Raw genomic sequence first — 27,443 nt, forward strand, 5'->3', positions numbered from 1 at the left:
AGACTGGTAGATTTGATAATGGCAGAAGAAGCAATGGAAGTGTGGGAGAGGATGGCCAAGAGGAAATCTTCTGGTACAGAAGGTCTACCATTAGAATTTTAGAATATTTATAACATAAACTTAACAAGAGATGGACTACATTGTGCAATGGTATACCTGTAGGGAATCAGATACCAACCTCCTGGAAGCAGGCTCTAATTGTGGTTATTTATAAGAAAGGCAATTATCCAAAGACGCCATAGTCATACAGACTGTTATCAATATTAAATCATAATTATAAATGTTTTATGAAGATTCATGCTAATAGATTGGGGAAAATAGTGTCCTCTGTGAAACAGTTACATAAAACATGCTTTGTTACAGAATAAGAACCACAGATAACTCAATCTGAAGCTTGTTGTTAATGGAAGATGTACAAGAGAATGGACGGCAACTGACATTAGCATCTTTAGAGGATGACAACACATATGATAAGGTAAGATGGACTTATTTTTTTACTTTAACAGAAAGATGGGATTTGCCCGGAGGATGGGTAAAGATGTTATGGAATACTTACAAGGAGGCAACAGACAAAGTAAAAATAAGGGTGGCTTTGTCAGGGGAAATTAAGATAAAGAGAAGGACCGGACAAGGGTGCTCCCTCTCATCCTTACTGTTTGCAATATACATGGAATTCCCTAGCAGGGGTATAAGAAAGGACAGTGTGAAAGGATACAAACAGGAGACACAAGAGAAAAAGCTAATGCTATACACTGAAGACATATTACTGACTTGGGTTCATTGGGAACAACATCAGGAAAGGATTTGGCAAATATTACAGGCTTTTGGGAAGATTTCGGGATATAAGGTGAATCAGGAGAAAACAAAAATAGTAAGAGTGAGACAGAAAGAAGAGCAAGCAAGACAAAGGATGGATAATAGGTCAGTGTTAAAAGGTATGAGCTATCTGGGTATATGGCTAGGCTCTATGATAGAAAAATCATTAAGGATAGCATACAGTAAAACAGTAGACAAGGTTAAAACATAACTGTTAAAGTGGAGAGGGTTACAACTAGATTTGGATCAAAGATAGCTAACTTTGAAACTGTTTATTATGCCACAGGTTATGCCAGGACAGAGTTTTGGAAAAATAGCAGATGATAATTTGTTGAAAAAAAGTAACACAACTGTTCAGGGAATTCACTTGGGATGGGGGTAAAGCAGAGGTGGATTGGGAAACTATGATGGCAAGAAAGGAAGAAGGAGGGTGGAAGGTTCCAGATTTAAGGAAGAATTTTCAGGCGGAGATTGTAGTGAATGTCTTGAGACTGGTCGATAGTGAATGTCTGGCAGACTGAAAGGACATGATTTTCATAAAATAAAAGAAGAGGTTGCATACAGATGACATTATTGAACTATTATTAGAAACCCCTGGAGACAGATTATTTTTTAAATGGTCAAGAAATGAGCGGAAAACCTTTCAGAATACAAGAAGGACAGAGGACTATAAAAATTGGAGGGAGTTTATTTTAACCATAGGATGATCAAGGAAGGAGAGGGAGAAGGAAGCTGTAAGTTGGAGTTGGAGGAGGAAGTAATCATTTGAAATGTTGGGACCTGCTAAAGCTTATCCCAAAACATGATGACTGAATGGCCAAAAGACTTACCTTTACTAAGTCTGAGATGCCATTTCTCGGAATAGTCCCTTTTCTCCAAGTTATGGCAATCTCAGAGTTGGTATATTTATATATATGTTCATGATGGTGTGGGGGTGCAATGGGTCTTGCTCCTTTGCAAAATAATTTTAAGGAAAAAAGTGATTTTCAAGATTCACTCTTCTCTGGGTTTTCAGTCTTTTTTTTTCAGCACTCAGCATTTCGAGTGCTGACATTTCAATAAGAAACTAGAGGAGGAAGCAAAAGAGAAATAAAATATCAGTGGCAGAATGTAACAGGAGATAAGATGAAACAGTAGCAGTTGTTAAAAGTGGAATATGATTTAGAGTAGAGACTGGTATGGGACTAGCAAGCAGTGATGAATAAATGGAGAAAATCAAAAGTTCAGGTAAGACATGACTTAGAAAAGCAAAGATAATAAAGGAAGTAGAAGACAGAAAATAGATGGACAGACCTACCACAGTATTACTGAGAGTAGCGAAGGAATGGTTGATAGTGATTAATCAGAATCTGACAGAGAAGAAGAAGAAGGAAAAAAAAAGAAAAGTAAAGAAATGTTTGGGAGAAAGAACTAGGGTAGGATATAAGAAGAGACGAGAATAATGAAAGAAAATCCTGAAAATTCCCATACAGGGATCTAACGTAAGGAAATTCAAAATATTCACACAGAAGTGTTTGCATAATTATTTTTATACACTAGTAAGGCTGGCAAGAATGTTTAGAGGAGTGGCAGAGAGTTGTTGGAGATGCAAGAAAGAAAGAGGAACTTGGATACAAATATATTGGAAATGTATGGCTCTAGACTCACTCAGAGTGGAAACTGAAATTAAGTTGAAGGACATTTGTCCCAAAGCAAGACAGCTCTCCAACAACCTGTAAAGGTTAGGGTATGAGGAAGGAATTCCACTGTGCTTGCAGAAAGGGAAGGTTATGACATTAACTAAGAAGGCAGTTATGAAAAAATGGAAAAAAAAAAGAGGAAAGGCCAAAAACAGAGAAGTGGAATGTGTGTTAAAACAGTGGAAAAGAACAGAGTAGAACCAATATGCCTTGAGATGAAAGGAAAATAAGGGATTTGGAGATTGTAGTCATACACTGGAACAGAAAAGAGGTTAGCAAGGACAAATTATGCTGGAAGAGATTCCACCTGGAGTTTGAAGTGAAAAAGAGTGGGGGGAGGGTTGGAAAAATGAATACGAGTCAAATGGGAGGATTGAAGGGAGAGAACAATGAAAGCTGGCGTTGGCCCTCTTGAAGGGGAAGCATATTAAGTGGGGCTAGGGTGGTCATCATCATCATCTTCTTTCATCTGTTTCCGTTAGGGGTCACCACAGCAGATCATCTGTTTCCATTTCTTCCTGTCCTCTTCATCTTGCTCTGTCACACCAACCACCTGCATGTCCTCTCTCACCACATCCATAAACCTTACCTTAGGCCTTCCTCTTTTCCTCTTACCTGGCAACTCCATCCTTAGCATATTTTTCCCAATATACCTAGCATCCCTCCTCAGCACATGTCCAAACCAACGCAATCTTGCCTCTCTTGCTTTGTCTCCAAACTGTCCAACCTGAGCTGACTACCTAATATACTGATTCCTAATCCTGTCCATCCTAGTCACAGCCAGTGCAAATCTTAACATCTGTAATGTAAAGATCAAGTATGGAAATGGTAACTTAAGTAAAGCTGAAAATTCAAGTATGAATAAAATTAGAGGAAATGATTCTGTAAGAATTACTAAACCAGATAAAGGTGGGGGATTATAATCATGGATAATACTCTTTACCAAGAAACGATGTTAGAGTTATTAAAGAGTGATACGTATACGGCAGTGTCCTTGAATGAAGTAAATGGGGCACATAGAAGGATTAAAAATGAATTAAATGATCTGTTTATTGAAAATAGTATTACAATTGAGGAATTTAATTATTTGAGTGTAGCTTACCCTAAATTTCCAACCATTTTTGGTCTCCCCAAGATCCACAAGGATTTGGACCATCCACCCATGAGACCCCATAGTTGATTCTACTGGGTCTATAACCCAACCCATTGCTAAGTTCATTGATGTTAAACTAAATAATTTATTGAAAGATGAGTCGACTATAGTGAAGGATTCTTGGGATTTCTTTGGACAAAATAAATAGGCATGAAATTTTGATGGAAGGCATTTTTATCACTACTGATGTGAAAGAATTGTATACATCCATTACACATAGTATAGGCCTTGAATGGTTCTGTGATTTCCTATTAAGAAAAGGTTTACAACAAAGAGCTATTAATACATTAGAATAACTATTAGAAACAGTGTTGAAGAAAAACTTCATTTTGTTTAAAAATGAATTTTATTTACAAACAAAAGAGGTTGCTATGGGGGTGCCATGTGGTGGTATTTATGCTAGCATAGTAATGTTAGAATGGGAACAAAGATGTCTTGTTAATTCCCCATACTATGGCTATCGTCAAAGTTATTTGCGATTTTTGGATGATATTTTTATTTATTGGAATGGACTTGTAAGCATGATTACTGAGTTTATCAAATATATTAATGAGTCAACATGCTTTTTGAAATTTTCCCATTCGATAGATCATAATTAAATTGCTTATTTGGATGTGAAATTGATTAAAGATCCCACTTTGAAATGTTTTTTGGCTGAAATCTACAGAAAGCCAACCTATTCTAACAGCCTTATACATTTTGTTAGCGGGCACCCCTACAAACAAAAGGAAGGCGTTGCAAAGGGTCAGTTTGTGAGGGCTGCACGAATAGTATCCTGCTTTGAGTCCTTTCTAAATGAATGCGATGTTTTGAAAACAATGTTTTTGAGCAGGGGATATCCGGCTAGGTTGGTCAGAGATGTTATGTTAGAAGTTATTAACAAAAGAGAAACGGGGTATTTTAAACCGCTTCTTAGGAAGAGGGACCCCATTGACAATAACCACCTCAGTAATTCTCAAATTAATGCGACCATCTACCCTCTGGGATTAGAGAGGGTTACTAATTCAACTGAGAACAATGAGGGAGGGATTTTGTCAACTCTAACATCTCATAACAAAGAACAAAGGGATTTTAAAACAGCCTTTATTACAACATTCAATGCATCCAGCAATTCCATTATGGACATTTTATATAAAAATTGGATGGTCTTATCCAGTAATAAAGATGTTCATAACAAATTGGGTGAATTGCCCATTATAGTATATAGGAAGGGGAGATGTTTAAAGAACATTTTTGAGACATATGAGGAGAGATAGCATCATATAGTGAATAGAGGTATGAGAAAATGTGGAGCTTGCCACTACTGCCCATTCATTCTTGAGGGTAACACATTCAGTATAAATAGGATACAAGTGAAATTAAACAATAAATGTAACTGCAACACGAAAAGGGTAGTGTATTGTGCTACTTGTAACAAATGTAAAGGATTCTGTATTGGAAAAACAGAAAGGAAGCTAAAAAATAGAATATACAAACATCTAAGGGACATCAAAAATAAGAAAGAAACAAATGCTCTGGCTAAACATATTCTAGAATTTAGTGACCATTCATTCAAGTTTTTAGTTATTGAGGTGATGAAATATAGGGTCAGGGGGGGACCCTTGGACACTCAACTTAGAAAAAACAAGAAACATTATGGAAAATCAGGACCAATGCTACTGAATGGCCTGGTCTGAATGAATCCCTGTCTATAACATGTTTTTTTTAAATTGAAAGCACTAGAGAGATAAATGTTTTTTATCGTGTTTCAATATTTCTTATATGCATTGTTTTATAATCTTGTGTATATATAGTTTGAATCCACATGTAGTTTTTAAAAAAATGTCTTTTAAGGCTTCATTTCTTTTATGAATAGGCTTATGTATTACCTATTCTCCATTGGTTGTGATAGAGTGATTGTTGATTGAAGGCGTGACTTATTTGACTATATATTTTCCATTTTTGAATGGATATGTATTCTGAAGAAGTTTCTGATTAGTCAGAAATGAAAGCGCTAAATTTTAAAGTATTTGATTCACAAGGACCAGTACTGGTGTTGTGAGAACAGAATTGTTAAGGTTTAATTTGAATTAAAAGTATTGCTGTTTTGCTTTTAACAAATTATACCTTCAGTGTGCTTCACTCTATATATTCAGTTACCTTAAAGACTTCCCAGTCACTCTCTATATATTCAGTAAGGACGAAAGGAACATACAGGTCACATTTTCATGGGTTTCAGAATAAGACATTCACCAGGCATTACCAAACTGAAATATCCATGATCACCAACCCATAGAACTTGGAAACCACAAACTGAATTCCACTAGATGCACTGAACATCACTCAAACACTGCTAATGTTTGAACAGAATCTGTCTGATGAAATGCAGATCAAGACCACTGGGTAAATCAAGGGTCTGGACACTTCTATGTGCATATCAAGGGAAAGGCACATGGTCAGTACAGCCCCTCTAAATATAACATAAGTCTGACTCCCATTGTAATATCAGCATATGCACATTCTTACTATTATTAAACTTCCCAAGAAGTCACACCTAAAATATCAATCCTAAACAATGGTTAATAATTTCCAGTTTATAAATATTCTCTTTCTGTGACCTCTCTAATCAACTACCTGTTTGCTTGGCTTTGCTTTATTAGCCAGGTTTGTAAAGCTGAGCAGAACCCATTATGCACTGAAAACCAGGGTAAAAAAAAAAAAAAAAAAACAAATGCATCAAAATCATACATCGTAAGTTATTCATATAATGGTACAATATTATAACTGTTTAGCAAAACTGAATAAGTGGTAGAAGTACAAAATCAAAAGACAAAATTTATGACTTGTGGCCCTTACATGTCAGAATTAGTTTGTTGAGCGTGGAAACAGATAGGAATCTATAAAAATATACACACCTGTTAGTTGATCCATTGTAGCAGTAGTTGGGCAAAAAATCAAAGTTCAGTTCCCAAAAGACATGGAGAGTAATTCGACCATATGGTGCAGAGACGTTATGGTTGGCTTCCCTGAACATGGCATCAAAGCTGTCCAAAGTCATGTGTTTGCACAGCAGACGGTGAGTAAGACGATTTATTTCTAGTAGCCACTCAAGTTCCTGAAGAAACAACCATGAAATTATACAACAGAACATTAGCAAAAGTCTACAGGTTATAACTACCATTATTACCTGCATTGCTTCTTCACATACATGTTTAGTAACCCACTGTACTCAGACCTATAAACAATAGTGGTTATTATGATTATTGTTATTATTGTTTTTTCCTTAAGGATATGAGGATATTTCCTTCAGTGATGTTGCATCTTACTGTCATGCTGGAGGTGTAGGTTCAAGAAGGTAGGTAAGTATCAACATCTGTATTACTGAAAATACAAAACAGAAAGTTGAGTCACATAGATGCTTAGGTTAATATCAGATGTTTAAGATCATCTGAGTCAGTAAGCCGCATCTTCAACAGCTTAAACTCTCCACAGAAATGTATACATAAAGAGATGACAGAGAAGGACTAGTTGGCAGCCCATCCACTAACAATCATCCTCCCTAATGGCTAAGATTTATGCTACGTATATCCAGTATGTTCCTAAACTCCACCACTATTTTTGATTTCAAAATCTCATCAGAGAGGTTACTCCGTATTATGTCTTCCACTCCCCTGTGGGAAAAAAATCAGTTCTTAACATCACCACCTTTCAACTGTTTCCAGAATGAATAACTACTCATTGAGGACCAATTACCCTAACGGGACAATGTTTTTCTAAATGTTGCTGGGGCTGAATCCCCCCAATCTTGCTCACACTATTTAAGATGGGAATGTGACCATTTAGAAATTATTCTGGTAATCACAATCAATTGAAACCTGCAATAGCATTCATTCTAAAAGCACAGATTAAAAACATTTTTCCCAAGTCAGAGCAAGCTGCCATGGATCCCCAAACCCCACCCTTAACAAACATATACCAACTTCAATGTCATACGACACTGGAGCAAGAAGAACTTCTCCAAAACAGCAGACAGCCTTCTTAAGCAATCATTGTTATTACACTAAAATGAGTGAGCAACTAACTGTGGGACCACTATATGAGGATATTTCCTTCACTGAAAAATGTTGTCTCTTGAAATTTTTTATTTTCCAAGGTACTTGCATGTGCCCATCACAGCCACTGTTCCCATGTATTCCACTTGTTCTGTTCATATGTTTTAAGCTGCAGACCTTGTTTTGTAGTGTATGCAGCATCCCAATTATGCTAAAAAAGGCTAAATTATATCCTGGTTCAGTGCTGCTACAGAGTGAGACCTGACCTCAACAATGCTTAGAGGGGTGCTTAACAATTTTTTTACGCACCCCTCTAGGCATTAACATCCAGTAAGCACTAAAAGCAGACAACAATGACCAGAAAACAGCAGCAGAAGGGCACAAAATAGCTTCATTTCAACTCCAGGTTCTGTTTGCTGTCTACTAAAGTGCGCACAAAGTTTGAATTAAACTGTTTCCCTTATGGAATGCATAAGGAATCAACCACTTCCCTACTTCTTTAATAGCTTTCAAAGCCAGAACAACACTTTTTTTTAATCCAATTTTTGACTAACTAGTAGTACATGGAAAAGATAAATCTTGGTGCACTACAAAGAATTATGATTATAGGTTCATAGGTTGATACTAGGCTATCGGCCCTAGGGCCTATACAAGTCTAGCCATAACAATTTCCTGGCTATTTCTTCCCACACTATTTACTTCCCTGGACCCCTGTCTAGCAGAGCGACTGATGTGATCCCCAGAGTGAATTTCCTTTCTCCCATCCAATCATCAAGGTTCCATTTGAAGAGGGCCAAAGAGGCCCTCTGCTTGACATGTATAGATTTCCAGTTGTAACAAAGAATTATGCATTCTCAACATGGATGCCAAGCTTCACCTCCCAAGCTTAGCTCTAGAGAGGAATTTCTTGGCATCTATGTCTACCATCGGCAACCTGATTCCAATCGTAATCTTTTACATTACTAGTATATGTACTTCTAGCACTCTTCCACACAAATGTGGTCTTCAGAAATGTAAGCAGTAGTCTATCTATATGCCTGTAAAAAGGAATAATAACCTCTCATTTTCTCCTAGTGATACATCTCTTTGGGTACCCCCCAGATTCACCACTTTTACTTCCCGACTCTTTATATAGCTGCTACACACTATTTACCATCTGATATTATTAAGCTAAGGTCACTTTGTCTGTTTAATTTTCTGATGTTTGCCCATACTCAATATGATGTTTTCTCTTATTTGTTAGCTGGGGGTATTATTTAGCAATTAAACTAACTGTAACACATGTATGACCACGCTAACCTTGCTAAGTCTCTTCTCATTCTATGACCCTAGTCTTTATTGCAGGTATCTGTCTCATATGCAATGAGATAAGCTTTTTGCTGCAGACTTTATGCAGCACTACTGACAGAAATGTTGAAGAGGACTGGAACCAGAAGTGATTGGGGTGATTCACTACTTCTAATGCTCTCACCTTCAGTATGACTTCCACATACAAATATTCTCTATGAAGCAACCCATTGCTATTTATGGGACTGTGTTTAATGCCTTGAAAAAAAATGCGGACAGAGCATATCCAGAACTTGTCAATATATCTTACTTTGGAAAAGCAATAAGAAAAAAATAACAGCTGTGTGACTACCACTGTCAGTTGGTTACTAAGAAGGGATCTCTTCACTGGGCAGAAAACTTAAGGCATTTTCTTCCATTGAACTCTCATGTTGGCCTTCTAAAAGTCTTCAATCCGCAGAACTGCAGAACCATATTCCCCTGAGTCACCCTTCCCTGTGTAACTGTTCAAACCTGTTTTTGACACAGGCAAAGGCCAGCTGATCATTCCAAAACTGATCTTCATGAATTTGAGGGCCTCCATGAAGGATGGACTATAAGGACAGTTGGCAAAACAGTAAGACAGTTATGGACCTATTGATCTACGTGACTGGCACCTCAATCTTTTCAAACTCAGCAATGGCTAAATATTTCAAGTTAGAGGGAAAGAAATGTCTCTAAATCAGTACTCTGTAATTATTCCACTGCCCATATCATGCATAAGAGAAATAAGCAGCACAGCCTGCCTCCACAAACAATATACACACGCGTGGCCTGAGAGACAGGGGAAGAAAATGTATGCATAAAAGGTAATGCAGGACCTGAAAGATAGTTCATGGCCTAGCACTGGATAAATACTTGCATTTACATGCTGAGAAACATGCATCACACATATCAAAGGTTCTCAAAAATCTTACATAAAAAGACATAAAGCTAAGGGTTTCAAGACGGGAGTGATAGGAAAGCCTGAGCAGACTGGTTTAGCCTTTACCAGTGGACAGTCAACTTCCTCTGGGGAAATAAAAGAAACATATGGGTGTGTCTGTAAATGTGTATGTGTGTGTGCGTGTGTGTGTGTGGGGGTTACCAGTCTCTGGGTCATGCTCACAACTGTGGACACAATGTAAGTGTCCTATATCTGGTTTCATCAATGTCCACACATGGCAACAAGGCTGGTGAGCCTCACTCGAGAATGATAACTCAAATTAAGGAAACAGGCCATTCCATGGGCAGTGAATGCAGAAACCTAAATGTAGTCCCCAGACTTGAAACTTATGACATGCTCAAGTTCCCTTACTTACTATTGTTAGTGTCACTGCTTGGAGTTCTTGGGCATAACTCGGGAATTAGGCTTCTGTTGGATTACATCTACTGTCATCCAGCCTTGGGTGTTAATGATGATGACAGCTTCAAGCTTATTTCTCCAACTGTGAGAAATCAAGGTGCTGAAGCAATATAAAGGAATCAAGCACAGATGTCATGATTCAGTACTAAACAAAAAAAAGGTAGCAGCACAGGTGGGGTCTATATTATATATTCGAAGTCTGAAAACTTTGAATCTCATATGATCTACTCCATATGAGCGAAGTTTTCAAACATCAAACATAAAATATAAACAAACCAAAAATAAAAAAAATATCTGAATGCTCTATGCAGGGGACAAGCCCCCCCTGCACCCCCCACACCCCCACTACTTAAATATACCAACTCTGAGATCGCACTTCCTTGAAGAGAAGGGAAATATTCCCTACAGCGATCTCCGTTGAAAGGTTTGATATTTGAAAACTTTGCTCATATGATGTCAATTATATGAGATTCGAAGTTTTCAAACTTTGAACTTACAATACAGACCTGCACAGGTGGCCCTGACTCTCAAACAAATGACAACAGCTTCTATTGGAGGGTCACTGTTACTTAGGTATCACACAAGGTGAACCTTCATACGATGCACTTTAGGAGAAAATGTGTACTTCCTAAAAGGCTAGAATGAAATGGGTACTAAGGGCTGCACAAATCTCTGAACCCCGATGAGAACACTATTTTCATGGGTCCAAAGATGCATATCCTGTCACTATTAGGACTTGAGGACAATGAAAATAAATACCTCTGTATTTCATCCGCTGCAAAAGACTCCTCAAGGTTTGCTTGACATGAATTCTGACTAAGAATTCATCTTGCTTTAGATCCTATGCCCCACTGGACATGATTTAAATCAGCAATTCATTGATTTATAAATGAGATCAGCAGTTTTATAAGTGCAATAAAAAACTGTCCACTACCCCTGCCCTGCTCTTATTTTTGTGAGAATAAGTAATGCCTGCTGTATTCCAGCCAAGGGGAAAAAACGTTATCCTTCCTGTGATTTGTAAACAGAGTGGTCAAATGTGAGACTAGCTAAACACACTGTTTTTGTTCTCATATTTGGGGATAAATAGCATCAAACCCCACTGCTTTATCTGTACTCAATTCCAAGAATTAAATTAATTATTCGTGTGAAAGAACTGTCATTATCCTTTCCCACCACCCTGTATAACAGTTCTCATGTTTAGCTTTTGTAAATCTCCAAAATGACTTCCAGAAATAACTGAATAGAGATATCTGACCATTGCTTCTACATTGTTTTCTGTGATTACTAGGACAGATTTCATCAACTCGCTTGCAGGACTGAAGGTTTTAAACCATAGCTAATACTATTAAATGATGTAAGCTTATCAAAATATGAGAGTTCTAATGCACTTAACTATAAGGAGAGATGCATGTGTTTCTCTATAGTGTACTCACATGCAAATGGGTACCATACAGTGACCTAACACTTAGCCCTTATATAGAATAAGCATGACTTGCATGGCGAGGTTGTAAACTGTTTGCATCCAATGGACTCAAATACTTTTGTGGTCCACTCTGAGACAGCACTGGTCATATAACAACAGCTGTTCTAGCTATGAGCAAATTAACTTTCATTTACTAAGCCAGCCTGTGACTCTGTCCCAGAATAACCTTAGTTATTTACTGCTGAAGTGGCAAAGCTGTGGCATTTGTTGAGTTCACATCAACTTTTTGCTTTTTAGTCATTTAGTGGAGTCTAGCTCTTAATGATCTCAAGGATTTTAGAACACCAGACCTGCATGTCCACCACTGCTTTTTTAACATTTTGTTACGTTTATAACTTATTACTTAAGCTTTAACGTCTATCCATCTTAACCTTTGCTGGCCTCTTCTTTTGTTTCAGTCCTTCCCAACACTGGCACCTTTTCCAGTGAATCCTATTTTCACATCATGCAGCCAAAGTATTTGAATTTCAGTTTTACTATCGGACCTTACAGTGAACAGTCTGAATTTATTTCCTTAAGTACTGACTGATTTGGTCTTCCAGCAGCCCGTGGATGTTCTCCAAGCACCACAGTTCAGAAGTATTGATTTTCTAGTGAACAGCTTTACTTATAGTCCAAATCTCTGATTATTGTTGAATACAAAGCATTGACATCTGGAAAGAGGAATGAGGACAAGGAGACCTGGTGGTGGAATGAGGAAGTACAGGAGAGTATACAGAGGAAGAGGTTGGCAAAGAAGAAGTGGGATTGTCAAAGAGATGAAAAAAGTAGACAGGAGTATAAGGAGATGAGGTGCATGGCAAAGAGACAGGTGGCGAAGGCTAAGGATAAGGGGTATGAAGAGTTGTATAAAAGGTTGGACACTAAGGAGGGAGAAAAAGACCTGTACCGACTGGCTAGACAGAGGGACCGAGCTAGTAAAGATGTGCAGCAGGTAAGGGTGATAAAGGATAATGAGGGAAACGTACTCACAAGCGAGGAGAGTGTGTTGAGCAGATGGAAAGAGTACTTTGAGGGGCTGATGAATGAAGAGAATGAGAAGGAGAGAAGGTTGGATGATGTGCAGATAGTGAATCATGACGTGCAGTGGATTAGCAAGGAGGAACTAAGGATAGCTATGAAGAAGATGAAGAATGGAAAGGCTGTTGGTCCAGATGACATACCTGTGGAAGCATGGAGCTGTGTAGGTGAAATGGCAGTGGAGTTTTTAACTAGATTGCTTAATGAAATCTTGGAAAGTGAGAGGATGCCTGAGGAATGGAGAAAAAGTGTTTTGGTACTGATTTTTAAGATTAAGGGTGATGTGCAGAGCTGTAGTAACTACAGAGGGATTAAACTGATCAGTCACAGCATGAAGTTATGGGAAAGAGTAGTGGAAGCTAGGTTAAGAAGGGAGGTGATGATTAGTGATCAGCAGTATGGTTTCATGCCAGGAAAGAGCACTACAGATGCGAAGTTTGCTCTGAGAGTGTTGATGGAGAAGTACAGAGAAGGTCAGAATGAGTTGCATTGTGTCTTTGTAGATTTAGAGAAAGCATATGACTGGGTGCCTAGACAGGAGTTGTGGTATTGTATGAGGAAGTCGGGAGTGTCAGAGAAGTATGTAAGAGTGGTACAGGATATGTATGAGGGTAGTGTGACAGCGGTGAGGTCTGCGGTGGGAGTGGCGGATGCGTTTAAGGTGGAGGTGGGATTACATCAAGGATCAGCTCTGAGCCCTTTCTTATTTGCAATGGTGATGGACAGGTTGACAGACGAGATCAGACAGGAGTCCCCGTGGACTATGATGTTTGCAGATGACATTGTGATCTGTAGTGAGAGTAGGGAACAGGTGGAGGAGACCCTGGAGAGGTGGAGATATGCTCTAGAGAGAAGAGGAATGAAGGTCAGCAGGACCAAGACAGAATATATGTTTGTGAATGAGAGGAAGGATAGAGGAATGGTGAGGATGCAGGGAGTAGAGGTGGGGAAGGTGGATGAGTACCTTGGGATCAACAGTTCAGAGTAATGGTGAGTGTGGAAGAGTGGTGAAGAAGAGAGTACAGGCAGGATGGAGTGGGTGGGGAAGAGTGTCAGGAGTGATTTTTGACAGACGAGTACCAGTAAGAGTGAAAGGGAAGGTCTACAAGAGGGTAGTGAGACCAGCTATGTTATATGGGTTGGAGACAGTGGCATTGACAAAAAGGCAGGAGTCAGAGCTTGACGTGGCAGAGCTGAAGATGTTAAGATTTGCACTGGGTGTGACGAGGATGGACAGGATTAGGAATAAGTATATTAGAGGGTCAGCCCAGGTTGGAGGGTTTGGAGACAAAGCCAGAGAGGCAAGATTACGTTGGTTTGGACGTGTTGAGGAGGGATGCAGAGAATATTGGGAAAAAGATGCTAAGGATGAAGCTGCCAGGTAACAGGAAAAGAGGGAGGCCTAAGATAAGGTTTACGGATGTGGTGAGAAAGGACATGCAGGTGGTTGGTTTGACAGAGCAAGATGCAGAGGACAGGAAGAAATGGAAACAGTTTATCTGCTGTGGCGATCCCTAATGGGAGCAGCTGAAAGAACAAGAAGAAGATGAATATGGTATTGGGTTGGATGGTTAACATTTCTAATAAGTTTAAATACATGTTATGGGTTTCCTGGGTCATAGTGGGGGGCCTATAGCTTGCATGGAAGTAGTACTGGACTTTACCTATGGTGATTTGAACATGAAACCACTCAAGTGCATTGTCCTGTTTGACAACCCTTGAAGTATATTTATTTTTTATGTAAATACAGACATATCCAAAGGCAGCCTAGCTTGAAAGGCTGCAGAAGTAGCTATCACCCTAGTGGAATGAGATTTAACAGGGTTAGCAATAGTTTTATTTCTTAGAACTATAAATGAAATACATTCTGAAAGCCATTTGGATAAGGATAAGGTAACTTTGGATACTGGTAGGCCCTTCCTAATGTTACAGTAGGAAACAAATAGCTGATCTGATTGTCTGACTTCTGCAGTTCTTTGTAGGTAGAAAGGTAATTGTCTATGAATGTCCAGTAGATGTAATGAATATTCCCCTTTATTTTGGAAATTTGGGAAGAATACCGGTAACTTGACAGATTGATTGAGGTTACTTTCAGACACACGTTTAGGCAGGAATGAGGGGTTAGTGCATAAAGGATCCCTGTCCTTATAAAATACCAGGTATGGTTGTTTGGCAGATAAAGCTTAGCTTGCAATTCTGAAATTCTCCTCGCTGAGATCATCATCGTCATCATCATCATCACCAGCCCCCTTTTTCCTGTTTTTTCTACATGGTGTCAGGGTATCTTGTTAACTGTCGCCAACTCTCTTGAATCAGTGCCACACTCCTGCCTTCTTCAACACTCATGTCTGACTGTCGCAGATCTTCTTTCACATAATCCATCCACCTCTTTGCTGAACATCCTTGCTTCCTCTTACCTTCTTCCTGTCTGTCCGAAATCTTCCTCGCCAGATTGTCTTCTGCTTTTCTACACGTGCCCAAACCACTGTAATCTGTTCTCTTTGATCTTTTCTGCAATTGGAGCTCCTTTGGTTTCTGCTCTTATGTCCTCATTTCTTTGTCTGTCCCACAGTGTGCATCCAACCACCTTTTCTCAGGCACTTCATTTCCATCATCTCAAGCTTCTTCAACTATTCTGCCTTTACTGCCCAGGTTTCTCTACCATATAGTAGTACTGGTCGCACCACTGTCTTGTACACCTTACTTTTCAGCTTCTATGGCATTCTCCTTTCATAGACTAGACCTGATACTCTATGCCATTTGGCTGTAGCCCCTCTGATTCTAGCTCTGACACCCTCATTTAGACTACCCGTCTCCTCAACCACCCCTTCCAGATATTGAAGCTGTTTACCTATTCCACTCTCTTCCCTTCTATCTCTATTCTCAGCTTCTTTAGATTTCCCCAATTTACTGCCATTATCACCATCTTATCTGTGTTTAGTTTCATGCCAAGTACCTTCAGATTTGCATTCCATTTTCCTATCCTTTGCTGAAGTTCTAGCTCAGAGTCTGTCTGTACTGCCACATCATCTGCATACAGCAGATGTGTTGATCTGTCCCCTCCAACCTGTTTGCTAATGTAGTCCATCACCAGTATGAACAGCAGTGGGCTCAGAGCTGAACCCTGGTGTATATCAACACAAACAACAAAAGGCTGGAAAAATGGAAAAAGCTTTAAACAGATATTCAGAAGAGGTGATAAAGCTGAAAAAAATCAGAGGATGAAATGAAGAAAAGGCTGGCTGAATATAAAACTGGTTAGGAAGAGATGTTTCAGAAAATAAGAGAATTAGAGGACAGAGCTCATATGGAAAACCTGAGATTTTCAGCTCTTCCAGAGAAGCTGGAAGGAACATACTGCATTAATTTTATAAAAGCACAAATAAGCAACTGGACTGGCATTCCACAGCAGTAACTGTTAGTTGAAAGGGCACATAGGGAGTATGCCCAAACCTGGATATTAGAAAGCAACCTAGATCTTTAACAGTAAATATGCAATCCTACCAGCAGAAGGAGGTGATTTTGACAAAAATGTGGCAGAAGGACAAAATACTAAAAGTGGGAGATATGAGACAGCAGAGCATTTGTGAAGAATGATTACTCATTGTACACCAGGCAGAAGAGGATTAAATTCATTCCACTATTCAGTGAATGTTGAGATGCAGGTGCGAGATTCAAACTGCTGTACCCAGCTGTCTTCAAAGTATTCTTCCCTAGAGGAACAAAATCATTTTTGAAGTACATGCCAAGGAGAAAAAAGTTTGTCCAACAAAAAGTGAGCTGTGAAACAGAAGGAAATTCTGCTTCTTGTTCTTCTGGTAATAAAGACCACAGACAGATTGTACCAATGAATCCTTTCCCACTGTTTCAATGGGAAATGTTGAGAGAAGAAAGGGAGCACAAGAGTTGACTAGAAGAATCAAGAACAAGTTAGAAATAAAAAATAGACAGGATTTGAGAGATGGAGTTGAACAGTAATAAAATCAGTAATTTAATGTGTGATTACTTGTGAAATGTAACAAAGCAAGAAAATCTGGAAATACTGGACTTTTCAGAATTTGTTGGGCTTATGGGAGACTAAATTATATGCCCTACTTTATGTCATTAATGTTCGGAAAAATGCTTTGGGGCGGGAAAGAGAGGGGATAAAGTTAACTGTAGGTAAAGAAAACATTTTTTCTTATTGTACTACTTTGTGGTGTATGGTTTTCTTTGCATGCTATAAGGTAACATTTTCTCAGTTATTTTAAGTGTAATGGGGACTGTAAATAGGTGCTGCTGTTCTTTTTTCCCTTTCTTTCTCCTTTCTCTCTTTCTTTTTGTTCAATTTTAAGAAATGTAGGCACTGCAATGTAAAAAAAAAAAGGATGACAAAAGAAAAACTAATGTGCTTTTTCTCATTCTTGCATGGGAAAATGACTGTATTAAGGACCTTTGATTTAGTAACAAGTTTTAAAAGAATGCAAATAAACGAAGAAGAATATTGAATATTATGATGTATTTTCTAGCTAATTAATGTATGCTTAGTAGCAATTCTGTATCTGGCCCTCATGTCTCCATGGAAACAATCTGATAAAGAGACATTTACTGCCTGGTTCTCATCTCCATGGAGACAATCTGATAATGTGAAACTGACTGTCTAGTTCTCATTTCTCCATGAAGACAATCTGATACACAGAAATTGGTTACAGTCTGGTGGAGAGTGATTGGCTTGAGGAAAAAAAAGAGAAACTGGCTAGGAAATAATGTTATCTGAAAACAATCATGGGGTTTTCCCAGCTGGGAGAACTATAGAGATAAGACAAAAACAGTTAGCGCTTAGTAGAAGCACAGGCTGCACCATGCGTCTTAGCATATATAACCTTTCTATTGTGTTAACTCAAGTCTATGAGTGCGGCTGTGTTAGAAAAATGTGTAATAGTAATATGAATGCTTAGTGCATTCGATGTTTAAAAGGGTTAATACATTTATTCGGTTCACACTGCATGAATCTGCACAGCTATTAGAAACTTAACAAGAAGCATTTCATTTCTGGTAATGTCATGAAAATAACAAGAGACATTTCATTTCTGCTAATGTCATGAAACTTAACAAAGAGATATTAATTTCTCCTTATGCCATGAGAAAGTATGCAGCTGCTAGAAGCATTGATGAAGAAAACAATAGATGCTTGAACGTTTAAACCATAGTCAGCGTTACTTGTACCAAAGCTAGAAATATACCTTGAATCTAGACAAAATGTAACACGTGTATTAGAACAGTACAATTGAAGAATTGAAAAGTTAAAATGGGCTAAAATAAGCCCAAGGCCAGGTTGTTTTTCTCAAAATGTTTTGCAAAACAGCAGATAATCTAACTTATTCAGCAATAAGTCTAGTAACATTTTCTGTAGAACATACAGAAAGCTGCGTCTAACTATGCCAGCAATAGAATAGTAACATTTTCTGTGTGACAGGAAGAGAACTGTATAAGAATAACATACTAATCACCAGTAATTCAGACAAATCTTGTGCCTACATGCTTTGTCTCCTTGCTGCAAGTAATAAAGGGTGCCTTGCTTGAACCTAATGTGAATTGGTCTTTGAAGTTTTTTCCTTTGACAGATTGGTCCTTCGGACTGGAACCCTCTCTTCACCTCAGATCAGACGGCCAGGTGGTTGAAACCGTACGGGGAAGAAACCAAATCGGTTCTTCTAATATGGAAAGTCCTCCAACTGAACTGTCGTTCAAAAGAGGCCAGCCACTTTCTGATCTGTGACTGAAGGACGGGTCACTGCGAATTGGTGATCAATCACGTGGGCTCAGGTAAGGTGAATCTACTTTTTTCTGTTTTCTGTTTTAGATCAGGGACTAGATGAGTATTGTTTTTGTCAGACTGTATTTTTCTTACAAGTCAGGGACAAAAACGATTACTGTCTTGTCATAGATCAGGAGAAACAGAATAAGTAAGCAGTCATTCTGAAGAGACTATAACAAAATCCGTGGTACCACATTTAAAAATTAAGAGAAGTTACGTAACGATCAAAGGCTAGAACAAAATGGGTATAATTGCACAAAAAAAACCTCCAAATCCGCCGTTAACGGAAGACGCAAAATACATGTAGTCGCAGCGTGCCGACAATATTAAATATTATTCAAAATGGGTTAATAAATACGAATTTGACGGAAAATTAGAAAAATCCTTGCTTATCAAACTTACCAAACAGCTCAAAACCGATTCCAAAGGTCAGGTAAAAAAGCAACGTCGATTAGGAATTCCTCAGGCACACAGGTGGCTTGAGGAAGTAAACTGTAGGGAACAAAATAACAAAAATTCAAAAGCAATGTTTTTAGATAAGAAGGATAATAACTTAGTAATAGCATCGGCACTTCCACCTCCCTTACCAGAATATGAAGCAAGTGAACAGGTTAGTCCACTCCCACAATATCCTGTGGTCACTAAAGATAGAGATATTATGAAACTAAAACTGACTAAAATTAGAGATCCCATCAGGACGAGGTCCGAACAAAGGCAGGTAACTCAGATGAAGGCATCGAGTTATGGCAAATGGTTAAGCATTCACGACCTATAAGTGAAGAAGAAGAAATATGCCCACTTATAGAAGTACCCAATCCTCAGGCAGGTCAAGACAATCAGGACCCAACTATTTTAGTGTATAGACCTTGGACTCCAGAAGATATCCGGAAAGCCACTGAGGGCATTCCCCATCCAAAGGTTCATTTTAGAAAATTCTCAGAAGATTTACAAGCAATGAGGCTGAGTTATAACTTAAATGGAGAAGAGATAGAAAAGGTAGTTAGACAAACTGTAGGGCCAGATTGGTACATGATTAGTGGGAGCTGGAATCCCCATGATGTTGCACAAACACTCCTCCCACATAGCAGCGCAGAATTAGACACCAGAGTAAAAGGTCTCACAGACCGCATCTCTGAAAAGTGGAAACCTAGGGCAGACTGGACTTGCATTAATCAATGCATCCAACAAGAAGGTGAAACAACTGACCGGTACTATGCCAGATTGTTAGAGTGTTTTAATAACCACTCTGGAATGCAGGTTCCTGAAGATCAAACACAAGATTCCCCATATGAACAGCAGTTAAAGAATGCATTTTTAAAGGGCAGTATTGCACCTATAAGCAGTTTTATTACAAAACACATGGTAGACCATCGTACAAGCAGGTTACAATCATTACTTGAATATGCTAGGCATGCCAAAAGGCATTTTAATAGCAAAAAGAAAAAGAAAGCTCAAGTATTTTCTGTAGAAGATGGAGCAGAAGTTTATGTAGTACAGTCCGGGAAAAAAGGGCAAGAAAATGCACAGGGAAACAAACAATCTGATCAACGATCAGAGGACTTTGAAGGGTGAAAGAAAAGGGGAGAATGTTTTAAATGTGGTAAAAAGGGACATTTGGCAAGGGATTGCAAGAAAAACAAGAAGGCAACAACGGAAGACAAGGAGGGTGAGGACTGACTATATGGTAGTCAGGAATCACTAGAAGGGGCTAGTGAAGAAAGGACAAATGAGAATGCGATAGAGGGAGTAGAGGAAGTGCAGGAAGTTAGTGACAATGAAGAAAATGAAATATCAGACCTAGCTCTATTGAGCTTGGAGCTTTATTTAGCAGACACGAAACCGGTAGTTACACTCTTAGTAGAAGGGAGGGAAGTCAAATTCTTGTGTGACTCAGGAGCATCACGAACCCTGATACATCCCTCCAAACTGCCAGAAAACACAGAGTCACCTGATTACATACTGGTCAAAGCAGCTAATGGACAGCTGTATCGGGAGCCTCTCTCCCGTAACATTGCAATAACTGATCCAGTTTCAGGATTGACTCAGAAAAGCAAAATTGTTGTTTCTGCAAAATGCCCAATAAACCTCTTGGGCAGAGACCTCATGCAGCTATTTGGTATAGCAGTAGTTCCAACCATGCAGTGTATGGAAGCACAGTGACAAATTGATACCTTTGCAGTGCAATCGGAGGGTGAAATTTTTATTGGTACAGCCAGGACTTGGTTACGACTGGTCCAGAGACTGTGACCAAAGAGTTAATGAATATAGCCATCAGCAAGTTCCCCTCCCTTGACATTGATAAGCAACACCTGCTGCACTGTACCCTGTATTATTGTAACACACCAGGACCTGATAAGGAATATGAGCAATAATTATTTAAGAATCATGCAAACAGATTGATATTTCGTAACCTGTACTGGGACACAGAAGGGAACAGTGTAGCCAGCTGTTCATTGCCCCAGGAGTTCTTTGCACTTTATAAATCTAATCGATTGCCACATGTTAGCTTAACCAAAAACAGAAATATACAATGGGCAGACCTAGGAGAAAAAGTCACGAGATGGGAAAAACAGACAGAACTAGAACTGTCAGAACAGGGAATACAAATACAGAAGTTGAACTGAATAACTCAGACCAACCCAGTTGTGCACTTGCAGTCTAGCGAGGACAGCTGATTGACACTCCTGTTAAAAGAGGAAGAAAGTGCCTTACGAAATATACCAGACACCCTCTGGTCAACAGGAAAATCAGATGTAGGACTCATTCATACAGCGGGACCAGTTACTATCACACCAAAGTCAGCATTCAGACCACAAAAAAGACAGTATCCCTTAAGAAAAGATGCAGAGGCAGGGATAAAGCCTATTATAGCAGCCTTACTTAAAGGAGGGATACTAGTAGAATCTCCCGATTCACCATGTAACACACCCTTATTTCCAGTTAAAAAGGCCAATGGAGAATGGCGTATGGTCCAAGATTTACAAGCCATAAATGATGCAGTAGTACCAAGGGCGCCCATGGTGCCAGACCACACACCCTGTTGAATGATTTGAAACCTCAACAGAAGTATTTTTCTGTGGTAGACATCAGCAATGCGTTCTTTTCGATACCGATACACCCTGATAGCCAGTATTGGTTTGCATTCACATTTCAGGGGATAAGGTATACATATACGCGACTACCACAGGGATATTGTGAAAGTCCAACAATATTCTCACAAGAAATGGCAAGCAACTTGGCAGGATTCACCCCACCAAGAGGCAGTCAGATTTTACTTTATGCTGATGATATCTTGCTGGCAGCCCCCACCCAGCAGGATTGTAGAGAAGATACTATAGCGCTTCTACGATTTTTAGCCGCCGAAGGACATAAGGTAAATAAAAGTAAACTGCAGCTTTGGAAAAAAACAAGTCAAATACCTGGGATATGTAATATCCAAGGAAGGTAGAACATTAGATGAGGACAGAAAAAATTTGCAAGCACCAAAACCCACTACCAAGAAGGAAATGATGTCCTTCCTGGGCACAACTAATTTTTGCCGGAGCTGGATTCCAAACTATGCCTTGGAATCTGCACCTCTGACTGACCTTATATATAAGAAGCCTATGGCAGTGCAGGATTTGTTACAATGGACACCAGAGGCAGAATCTGCTTTCTGCAAACTAAAGCAGTTAATAGCATCCTCATTAGTTCTGGGATTGCCAAACTACCATAAACGTTTTTTCCAAACTGTAGATTGTAAGCAGGGTTACATGACATCAGTATTAACACAACAGCATGGGGATAAGCAACGCCCCATTGCTTACTATTCATCACAACTAGACCCAGTGGCACGATCCTTACCCCACTGTGTACAAGCAGTAGTTGCAGCTGCAATGGCAGTACAGGCTTCAGCCTCAGTAGTCTTGTTCCACCCTCTCACTTTGAGAGTACCTCATGCAGTCACGATTATTTTACTACAAGAAAAGGTGGCATATAGTTCCCCCGCTAGGCATCTTTCCTGTATGACTATATTGTTGAGCCAACCTCATATGACAATCGAGCGATGCACGACTTTAAACCCTTCTATTCTGCTCCCACTGCTGCCTGCAGGTAATTGAGCAAAAGACACTACCTAGAAAAGATCTCACGGATGGCCCTTGGATGATGCCGAGATGATATACTACGTGGATGGCTCGTGCAAAAGGGGTCCTGCAGGACAGAACCTAATAGGATATGCAGTAGTCTCTGATACTGGGATTATAGAAGCAAAACCTTCACCACACAACTTATCTGCACAGGCAGCAGAATTGATTTCCCTGACACGGGCATGTACCTTAGCAAAGGGTAAATGTGTAAACATTTTTACTGATAGCCAGTACACTTTTTCTACTGTACATGTTTTTGCGCAACAGTGGAAAAACCGGGGAATGATAACATCTACTGGCAAACCTATAAATCATGCACAGTTTAATTTAGATATTTTAGAATCTATTCAGTTACCTCAGAAAGTAGCCATTTGTAAATGCACAGCTCACACCAAGCAACAAGATATGATTTCAAAAGGTAATGCGAGAGCTGATACAGCTGCAAAACAAGATGCCACAGAAGTATTTCTTTTAAATGAGGAATTACAACCCTCTGGGATTTTAGATTTAGATATGTTAAAAACAATGCAGACACTCACTACGCAAGCTGAAAAACAACGATGGATAAAACGAGGAGCAATCCTCGAAAAGGGGCTGTACATCTCTAGAGAAGGAAAAGTGATACTACTCTCTAATTTGTTTCGATATGCAGCTTTGTTGAGCCATGGGCAGTGCCATGTCTCAACAGGGGGGATGGTACAGCTGGTGAACCAAGTGTTCTCAACGTACGGATTTACAAACTACTCTAAAAATTTTGTTTGATGTGTCAGATTTGTAACAAACATCATGCACAGGGGGCAATAAAGCCCAAGCAAGGGAGTTTCCCTACACCACCATATCCGTTTCACACTATCTGTATGGATTTCATAGAATTGAACAAATGTGAAAATAAGAAGTATTGTCTTGTCATTGTAGATATGTTTTCCAGATGGGTGGAAGCCTTTCCAACCAAAAATCCAGATGCAGCTACAGTGACAAAAGTACTTGTCAAGGAAATCATTCCTAGGTTTGGTATTCCGGAAAGGATCTACAGTGACAATGGTACACACTTTGTAAATCAAACCATACAGCAGTTGAGTAAGCATTTTGGTATTTCTTTAAAAAATCATTGTGCATACCATCCACAATCTGCAGGGCTAGTTGAAAGGCATAATGGTATACTAAAAAACAAATTGAGAAAATTAATAGCTGAGACAGGAACAAAATGGTTATACTGTTTGCCCCTGGCACTGTTGAGCATGAGAACTGTCCCTACAGCAAAAGGATTGACTCCTTTTGAAAAATTATTTGGAAGGGCTTATTATACACCCCAATGGAAACTTCTCATGTCATCATACCAGGAAGTTGATTTCACACTAGCTGAATATATGAAAAAGTTGTTGAGTTCTAAACATCTGTTGCAGTCAAATTCTGTTTCAGATAGAAAACAAACCGAGACATCAGAAGTGGCAGTGACGCCCGGAGATTGGGTGTGGATCAAAAACATCAAGAGGAAGAATCGGTCATCGCCAAGGTGGGAAGGTCCCTACCAGGTGCTTCTTTCAACACCCACTGCAGTCAAGATAGCAGAACGAGCTTCGTGGATACACCTGACGCACTGCAAGCTAGTTAAGAACTTTGAGTTGGACAAAAATCTTACCTCTCCATCGGGGCCCTCAGCACAAAGTCTGGCTACAAAGGGGGGTCAGATCAATAGGACTGATCCGTCTCAACCCCAGTGAAGAAACCATCAGTGCTGAAGGTCCTATTAGGGCAGAGAGTAAGAACACGTGTCTGAAATAAAGATGACAGAATCCAGTAAGATCCAAATACACCTACTTGGAAGAGTCGGAGAAAACAGAAATGCAGAACAACCGTTTCCTCAGAAGTATTGCATAATCATCCTGTTGACTGTACTAGTGACAATAATCTTTTTGTTGTGGCCATTCCTTTTCCCAGCCACACAAATTGAACTGAACAAGCGTGCAGAGTGGCACGCAGAGTGGCACCCAAACTTTAACACTTACCAGGCAATCAAATATGTGTATGCTGAGACCTTCAATGTTTCGAATTGCTGGATTTGCACAGCTTTGCCAACAGCATATGGGGGGTTACTGTTAACTTCAGTTCCCCTAGGAGTCAACAAGACCTGGGAAAACTTAATTTATGATACACCAGATGTCACATCACAAGATAAAGTAGCATTGCACTTGTCTGTTCGACAAAAGGGAACTGTGTGTTTTTACAAGAATGCTACAGTTCAGGTGGGTTGGAGCAATTGCAATGTGAATGTTCCCTATAGATGCTACACTAAACCTGATAACATTGGATCCTATTGCAATACAAGCTATGATTCATTTGTTGAACTGATGCATAGGACAATTGGTGAAGTAAAACATAATGCTGACCTCTATAGACAACTGTCTATAATCGACAAAAAAATGTTTCATGCAGAGCCAGGGCATAGTAAAGTTACTGCCAAAGTAGAAGATTGTTACTTTGCATGTGGTAGGAAAGCATATAAATGATTACCTGAGAATTGGTCCGGCAGTTGTTTTTTGGGGTACCTGGTTCCGGCTATATGACACACAGCAGTTTTACCTCAAGAGAAAATTCGGAATGTTCGAGAAATCAAGAAGCCTGTCAATCCAGTGGGGCAAATCAATGCGCGCTGGAAAAACCATCATGCTGTGGGCTTAGGGAAAAATGGACTGTCACACATGGACTTGAGTGATACTGTTATCACGTGGGCAGGTGTACTGCCAGCATATGGAGCAACAAAATCAATCTGGGAACTGAGAAAATTGTCTAAGCTTCTCAAAGTAATGAGCAATGCAACTTTTTCTGGCCTAGAATTGGTGACTGATGAACTGACTGCCATGAGAACAGTGGTGCTTCAAAATCGCATGGCTCTTGACTTCACCCTAGTGGCGAGAGGAGGTACGTGTGCTTTAATCCAGGAGGAGTGCTGTTCATATATTCCTGACCACAAACACGAGATAGACAACCATCTTGAGGTAATTCAGCCGGTGTCAGCTATGACCAAACCATTGAATGACTTTTTCCAGAAATTGTTTGGGGGGTGGGGCAGTATCCTGATGAACATTCTGATTGCCATCTGTGTAGGAATAATCCTACTGGTGGTATGTGTGTGCTGCTGCATCCCCTGCATAAAAAGACTGATTAAACACTTTATAGACATTTCAGTTTCAGAAACCTTATATCAAGGAGCTGAACTTGAAGAACTGCTAAAAAACTGAAAATGCTTTCATAAATTTAAACTGAATGACTCTCTTAACTGCAAATCCTGAGTAGGAAGAGGTTAGGGGAAGAAAAAACTGCTTATGCTTATCTTGAAAGTAGAATAAAAGTATTAAAAGGGGGGAAATGTTAGAAAAATGTGTAATAGTAATATGCATGCTTAGTGCATTCGAGGTTTAAAAGGGTTAATACATTTATTCTGTTCACACTGCATGGATCTGCACAGCTATTAGAAACTTAACAAGAAGCATTTCATTTCTGGTAATGTCATGAAAATAACAAGAGACATTTCATTTCTGCTAATGTCATGAAACTTAACAAAGAGATATTCATTTCTGCTTACGCCATGAGGAAGTATGCAGCTGCTAGAAGCATTGATAAACAAAACAATAGATGCTTGTAAGTTTAAACCATAGTCAGCATTACTTGTACCAAAGCTAGAAATGTACCTTAAATCTAGACAAAATGTAACACATGTATTAGAACAGTACAATTGAAGAACTGAAAAGTTAAAATGGGCTAAAATAAGCCCAAGGCCAGGTTGTTTTTTTCAAAATGTTTTTCAAAATAGCAGATAATCTAACTTAGTCAGCAATAAGTTTAGTAACATTTTCTGTAGAACATACAGAAAGCTGTGTCTAACTACGTCAGCAATAGAATAGTAACATTTTCTGTGTGACAGGAAGAGAACTGTATAAGAATAACATACTAATCACCAGTAATTCAGACAAATCTTGTGCCTACATGCTTTGTCTCCTTGCTGCAAGTAATAAAGGGTGCCTTGCTTGAACCTAACGTGAATTGGTCTTTGAAGTTTTTTCCTTTGACAGGCTGTCAGTTTGGGACATTTGTTCCAATTAGGTGGGTAAAAGTTCAACATTTGAAGATGTAGTTCTGTGTGTTAATAATAAATTAACAGGTTTCAGGAGGGGTATTGTTTTTTTTTTTTTTTTGCTTTTTTTTGGGCTCAAATGGATACAACAAGAAAAAAAACTACATAAAAGTTCAACCTGCCAAACAGTGCATGCATGTAACATAAAAGCTGGAACTAGACATTTAACAAAAAAGGTGTTATACATAAAAGGTGGGAATAATGACTTTTTAATACAATGATGCTTTCTGTAATGTCTTTAAATGTGACTGGTCTCACAGATAAATACAAAAAAAGAATAGTGAATTATATTAAAAAATGTAGAGTGCAAATAGTTATGTTACAGGAGACACACTTGAAAAGAACTGAAAATGTGAATTTGATAAAGAAATATTTTTTAGGATGGTTATTCAGTGGAATATCTGGGAAAAAGGAAAACAGCAATACTTATATTGCAAGAGGAGCTCCAATAGTGATAGGAGAGGATATAAAAGACGCTACTGGCAAGGGAGAATGATTACACTGGCATGTACATTATATTCCAAATAAAAC

At 39.0% G+C, this 27,443-nt stretch overlaps 1 protein-coding gene across 2 annotated transcripts in view; it reads right to left on the bottom strand.

The window, feature by feature from the left end:
• The window catches only part of CYFIP2 (cytoplasmic FMR1 interacting protein 2), a 2,832,302-nt gene that overhangs the window by 808,276 nt on the left and 1,996,583 nt on the right, over positions 1–27,443 (bottom strand). For both annotated transcript variants that reach the window (XM_044069335.1, XM_044069334.1), the window contains exon 22: positions 6,543–6,742. In XM_044069335.1, coding sequence (XP_043925270.1) covers positions 6,543–6,742 — 200 coding nt within the window. The remainder of the gene's footprint in view (positions 1–6,542; positions 6,743–27,443) is intronic.

Source organism: Protopterus annectens, chromosome 4.part0 (assembly GCF_019279795.1).
Source record: "Protopterus annectens isolate FY-2018-M chromosome 4.part0, PAN1.0, whole genome shotgun sequence".
NCBI lineage: Eukaryota > Metazoa > Chordata > Ceratodontiformes > Protopteridae > Protopterus > Protopterus annectens.